We start from the raw sequence: 6,956 nt of genomic DNA on the forward strand, positions 1-6,956 counted from the left end.
TCACAAGTCATTCTACATCGACCACAAGTAAGCCTTCTAGTAGCAGTCCAACCATCTGGATTTTGGGGTCTACAATGCTGAGTGAGTCCACTGGTTGACCCACAAATTCTGCTGCACAAAGTGCATGAGGGTTCCTGATGTGTGTCTGCATATGTTACATATATATAATCGAAATCGGAATTGAAATTGAACCAATCCTATGACTGGCACCTAGCAGATGCCAGGACCCCTGGACTGGAGATACGTAAACAGCACTATCTGAATCATGGCCGATGCCAGCGCCGCCTCGACTGGCTTCCATGTCGGTGGCACGTAAAAAGCACCATCCGAATCGTGGCCGAAGCCAGTGCCGCCTCGACTGGCTTCCATGCAGGTGGCACGTAAAATGCACCAATCTGACCGTGGCTGATGCCAGCCTCGCCTGGCTCCAGTGCAGGTGGCACGTAAAAAGCACCCACTACACTCACGGAATGGTCGACGTTAGGAAGGGCATCCAGCTGTAGAAACATTGCCAGATAAGACTGGAGCCTGGTGCAGCCTTCTGGCTTCCCAGACCCCCTGTCGAACCGTCCAACCCATGCCAGCATGGAGAACGGACATTAAACGATGATGATGATGATGATGATGATATGATGGATTGGATTCTCCCATCGGTTTCAATGCATGAGGATCCGAAAATCTACACTTTCTTTGTCAGTTATAATACTTATGTTGAATGTGACATTTGAGCCCTGCCAATGATTTGCAAAGAAGTCCACAGAATTTGCATGTATGAAGATTATGGGTCAGTGCAGGCTTTATATTTGCGCAATGGCCCAGTCGTTAGGGCAGCGGACTCGCGGTCATAGGATCGCGGTTTCGATTCCCAGACCGGGCGTTGTGAGTGTTATTGATTGAGCGAAAACACCTAAAAGCTCCACGAGGCTCTGGCAGGGGATGGTGGTGATCCCTGCTGTACTCTTTCACCACAAACTTTCTCTCACTCTTACTTCCTGTTTCTGTTGTACCTGTATTTCAAGGGGCCGGCCTTGTCACTCTCTGTGTCACGCTGAATATCCCCGAGAACTACGTTAAGGGTACACGTGTCTGTGGAGTGCTCAGCTACTTACACGTTAATTTCACGAGCAGGCTGTTCCGTTGATTCGGATGAACCGGAACCCTCATCGTTGTAACCGACGGAGTGCTTCATATTTGCTGCTACTTTCCTCCTTTGTCTTGCACCCCTAAGCCTGTTAATGCTGGTTGTGAGAAAGTTTCTTATACCATTTTTACTCGACAGTTTCCATTTTGTTCACTCCAAGGCTGTTTGCTCAAAGATTCTGGGAGCTATATTTATTTCTTTATTGCCCACAAGGGGCTGAACATAGAGGGGACAAACAAGGATAGACAAAGGAATTAAGTCGATGACATCGACCCTAGTGCATAATTGGTACTTTATTTATAGACCCTGAAAGGATGAAAAAGCAAAGTCGCCTTACTGTGAGCTATATTTATTTCTTTATTGCCCACAAGGGGCTGAACATAGAGGGGACAAACAAGGATAGACAAAGGAATTAAGTCGATGACATCGACCCTAGTGCATAATTGGTACTTTATTTATAGACCCTGAAAGGATGAAAAAGCAAAGTCGCCTTACTGTGAGCTATATTGAGTACTAAGATACACACAGACATGTGTGTGTGTGTGTGTGTGTATGTGTTTATGCTTGTGCATGCGTGTGTATGACAGAATTGATAATTATTGTAAGAATATTACAAGGCAACAAGCTGGTAAAATCGTTAGCACACCGACCGGAATGCTTAGCGGTATTTCGGCTGCCGTTACGTTCTGAGTTCAAATTCCACTGAGGTCGACTTTGCCTTTCATCCTTTCGGGGTCGATTAAATAAGTACTAGTTACGCACTGGGGTCGATATAATCGACTTAATCCGTCTGTCTGTCCTTGTTTGTCCCTTCTGTGTTTAGCCCCTTGTGGGTAGTAAAGAAATAGGTATTTCGTCTGCCGTTACGTTCTGAGTTCAAATTCCACCGAGGTCAACTTTGCCTTTCATCCTTTCGGGGTCGATAAATTAAGTACCAGTTAGGCACTGGGGTCGATGTAATCGACTTAATCCGTTTGTCTGTCCTTGTTTGTCCTTTCTGTATTTAGCCCTTTGTGGGTAATAAAGAAATAGGTATTTCGTCTGCCGTTACGTTCTGAGTTCAAATTCCACCGAGGTCGACTTTGCCTTTCATCCTTTCGGGGTCGATAAATTAAGTACCAGTTAGGCACTGGGGTCGATGTAATCGACTTAATCCGTTTGTCTGTCCTTGTTTGTCCTTTCTGTATTTAGCCCTTTGTGGGTAATAAAGAAATAGGTATTTTGTCTGCCGTTATGTTCTGAGTTCAAATTCCGCTGAGGTCGACTTTGCCTTTCATCCTTTTGGGGTCGATTAAATAAGTACCAGTTACGCACTGAGGTCGATGTAATTGACTTAATCCGTCTGTCTGTCCTTGTTTGTCCCTTCTGTGTTTAGCCCCTTGTGGGTAGTAAAGAAATAGGTATTTCGGCTATCGTTACATTCTGAGTTCAAATTCCACACGGGTCGACTTTGCCTTTCATCCTTTCAGGGTTGACTTTGCCTTTCATCCTTTCGGGGTCGACTTTGCCTTTCATCCTTTCGGGGTCAATTAAATAAGTACATGTTAATCACTGGGGTCGATGTAATCGACTTAATCGCTTTGTCTGTCCTTGTTTGTCCCCTCTATGTTTAGCCTCCTGTGGGCAATAAATAGATAAGAATTGATAATTATTGCAAGATGCATAAATCAACATAGTATTTCAAAACCCGATTGGAATAAAAGTTATCTGCTGCAATGTCTCATGTATTTTTCTTTACTTCTTTTGTTTTCAGATGAGTACAAGCGTCTTTGTGAACGGAGAGGATATGCTCCAAATTTCAAAGAACAAAAATTGAACTTTTTCAAAGGCAAGGAATTTTTCTTACCATTTTATTACCTGTCGAAAGATTTGAGGCATTTAATCTTCCCTGGTTGAGTTATTAACCCCTTACCCGGCAGAAACGAATATATACGTTTTGACCGAAATCGTTTTTTTCTATCTCTGGTGAGTTAACTCGTCAAAAGATAGACTCGCCAATTGACAGCAAACGAGTTCCTTCGTCTAAAAACGGGTTTAACTCGTTTCTGCCCAAAGCGCGGTAATTTAAAATCAATATTATTGAATTAAAATTCATAATAAATAAGGTTTGAAATATACCTCGAAATCACCATTCAAAACATAGTAAAATAAAACAATTAAAAAATATGTCTGAAAAAATACATTTATTTTCAAAATAATTGTTGGGTAAGGGGTTAAAGATGCTTCTATGTGGTCAATCAACTTGCTAAAGACAACGGCTGAATTTCCTTCAAATTATATCTTTAAAAAGTATATAGGAGTAATATAGGGAGCTTCTGTGTGGGTGCTGTTACCCTAGAAATAGCAACCAAATCTCCTTCAAATTGTATCTAAAACAATATATGGGGTAATATAGGGAGCTTCTGTGTGGGTGCTGTTACCCAAGAGATAGCAACCAAATCTCCTTCAAATTGTATCTAAAAAAATATATAGGGGTAATATAGGGAGCTTCTGTGTGGGTGTTGTTACCCTAGAAATAGCAACCAAATCTCCTTCAAATTGTATCTAAAACAATATATGGGGTAATATAGGGAGCTTCTGTGTGGGTGCTGTTACCCTAGAAATAGCAACCAAATCTCCCTGATATCATACCACAGTGTCTTAAGAAAGACTATATTGAATAAGATAGTTCTAGATACACCATTCTTGGAAGAGAAATATGGAATAGACATTGCTGGATTATCTTTGAGCATCGATCTAAAAAAAAAGTTTTTCACTTTTAACCACAACACAAAGGAGATCTCCATCGGTTGCGATGACGAGGGTCCCAGCTAATACGATCAACAGAACAGCTTGCTCGTGAAATTAACGTGCAAGTGGCTGAGCACTCCACAAACGTGTACCCTTAACATAGTTCTCGGGAAGATTCAGCGTGACACAGAGTGTGACAAGGCTGGCCCTTTTTTGAAATACAGGTACAACTCATTTTTGCCAGCCGAGTGGACTGGAGCAATGTGAAAATAAAGTGTCTTGCTCAAGGACACAACATGTCACCAAGGATTGAACTCATGACCTTATGCAATTATTTATGTTTTTCCTAAATCCTTTTTACTTACATTAATCATTTTTATTAATTAATACTCATTTATGCAATTATCCACATATACATTAATTAATTTTTATTTTTACAGATATTAACGAATGTCTGGAGATTCCTGATATCTGTAGCAACGGTGTTTGCCACAATACCCCGGGTGGTTTCAACTGTGATTGCAAACAAGGTTTCGCCATTGATGGGAGAGGATTTAACTGCACAGGTATGTAAACACCTGGAAATAAAAACTGAAGAACTATTTAGGTTCTTTATGTTGTTTTATTTATCTTCGCAATTGAGACCAAGCTGGAGTACCACCATCAAATAGTTTCAAAGATTTAAAAAAAAATTTATTTTAGTTGCGCAGGAGTGTGCTGTGTGGTAAGTAGCTTGCTTACCACGGGTCAGTCCCAATGAGTGGTACCTTGGGCAAGTGTCTTCTACTATAGCCCCGGCCGACCAATGCCTTGTGAGTGGATTTGGTAGATGGAAACTGAAGAAGCCCGTCGATATATATATATATATATATATATATGTATGTGTGTGTTTTTGTGTCTGTGTTTGTCCCCCTAGCATTGCTTGACAACCGATGCTGGTGTATTTACGTCCCCGTCACTTAGCGTTTCGCAAAAGAGACTGATAGAATAAGTACTGGGCTTACAAAGAATAAGTCCCGGGGTCGATTTGCTCGACTAAAGGCGGTGCTCCAGCATGGCTGCAGTCAAATGACTGAAACAAGTAAAGAGGAGTGGCTGTGTGGTAAGTAGCTTGCTTACCAACCACATGGTTCCGGGTTCAGTCCCACCGCATGGCACCTTGAGCAAGTGACTCCCACTATAGCCTCGGGCCGACCAAAACCTTGTGAGTGGCTTTGGTAGCAATGAATTTATCTGAAATCCAATATTTTGTAATACTCCTGAACTATTTATTTGTTAAACAATATTAATTTCCTTTACCAACATGTACAGTGCAGTACATTTAATTACTTAGTGATTCTACCATAATTATTTCAGAGCTGGCAGAATCGTTAGCATGCTGAGTGAAATGCTTAGCGGCATTTTATCCATCTTTATGAGGGAAGGCTGAAAAGTTCCTTGCTTTAAGGATACAGCAAAAGGTCTGGCTGGAGGCCCAAACTTCCAAGTTCTTTTACAGAGCTTAAAAAAACTAAAGGACCGCTATAATTAGTTAGGTATAATAATAAAATAATAAAAGTGCCCTTTTAAAGCCTAGCCAGCCTCATGGGCCCGGTTTCTCGGTTTCTATGGCGTATGTGTTCCCCAGCTGGACGGGACGCCAGTCCATCGCAGCGTTACTTATTTTTGCCAGCTGAGTGAACTGGAGCAACGTGAAATGAAGTGTCTTGCTCAAGAACACAACGCGTCGCCCGGTCCAGGAATCGAAACCACAATCTTACGATCATGAGCCCAGTACCCTAACCACTAAGCCACGTGCCTCCACAGTTAGCTATAATATGTTGTATAAAATCATAATTAACTGACCCCTCTGTATTTTCTTTTACCCAAAGGCAGGAACTTTTCAGTACCTCCTTGTACATTTTGAATTCAAATTCTGCCAAGGTCACCTTTGCCTTTCATCATTTCAGGGTTGATAAAATAAGTACCAGTTGAGTACTGGGGGTCGATGTAATCGACCTACCCCCCTCCCCTCCTTCGAAATTGCTGGCCTTGTGTCATAATTTGAAACCATGATTTCAGATAACAAATAAGGTGGAAAGCTTTCAGAATCATTAGCAAGCTGGACAAAAGGCTTAGCAGCATTTCGTCCTGAGTCCAAATTCTGCCATGGTTGACTTAGCCCTTCATCCTTTCAGGGTCAATGAAATAAGTACCTGTTGACCACAGAAATTGATGTATATCAGTTTACCTTCTCCCCCAAAAAATTTCAGGCCTTATGCCTATCATCATCATCATCATCATCATCGTTGTCGTTTAATGTCCGCTTTCCATGCTAGAATGGGTTGGACGGTTCAACTGGGGTCTGAGAAGCCAGGAGGCTGCACCGGGCCCAGTCTGATCTGGCAGTGTTTCTACAGCTGGATGCCCTTCCTAACGCCAACCACTCCGAATGAGATCATAATAACACTGACAACAACAACAACAACAATAACAACAACAACAGCCATTGTAAAAAACCTTTGCTTTTATTTTGTTTGCAGACATTGATGAATGCCGTATCTCTTTTGGAGTTTGTGCAAATGGTACCTGTGTCAACACACCTGGAGCTTTTACCTGTGACTGTAACGAAGGTTATGAAGGAGTCATGATGAATCAGATGTGCATAGGTAAGTGTTCTATTGTCAAATATATAAAGAGAATCTAATGCCCAAGACATGGAGAAAAGCATGGCTCAGTGGCTTAAAGGTTATCTCCATGACTACGTGCTTCTGGGTTCAATTTCACTGCATGACGGCCCAGACAAGCGTCTTTCATTTTTATTTCTTCTGCGTAATTGAAAAATTACTTTTAATTAGAATGTGTGCATGTATGTGCATGTGTGTATTTAAGTGTACCTACATATATATATTGTAAGGTTAATCCAAACAAGAAAGCACAAAAAAACACAACAACGCGAGGACGTGGAACAAATATAGTATTATTGGACGCTCAGGAAAGAAGAAAAGAAGGAGGGTTTAAACGTTTTGAGCAGAGCTCTTTGTCGGAAACATAGGAGAAGGAAAGAAGAGATCAGAGAAGGGAAGACAGAGGGAAAATATATATA

At 41.5% G+C, this 6,956-nt stretch overlaps 1 protein-coding gene across 1 annotated transcript in view; it reads left to right on the forward strand.

Moving 5' to 3' along the window:
- The window catches only part of LOC115228313 (fibrillin-2), a gene marked incomplete at both ends in the record, with an annotated part of 32,134 nt that extends 25,615 nt beyond the window's left edge, over positions 1 to 6,519 (forward strand). Inside the window, 3 exons of the mRNA XM_029798921.1 lie at positions 2,895 to 2,969; positions 4,312 to 4,437; positions 6,394 to 6,519. Coding sequence (XP_029654781.1) covers positions 2,895 to 2,969; positions 4,312 to 4,437; positions 6,394 to 6,519 — 327 coding nt within the window. The remainder of the gene's footprint in view (positions 1 to 2,894; positions 2,970 to 4,311; positions 4,438 to 6,393) is intronic.
- Between the last annotated feature and the right edge of the window lie 437 nt (positions 6,520 to 6,956).

This window comes from Octopus sinensis, unplaced genomic scaffold (assembly GCF_006345805.1).
Source record: "Octopus sinensis unplaced genomic scaffold, ASM634580v1 Contig10305, whole genome shotgun sequence".
NCBI lineage: Eukaryota > Metazoa > Mollusca > Cephalopoda > Octopoda > Octopodidae > Octopus > Octopus sinensis.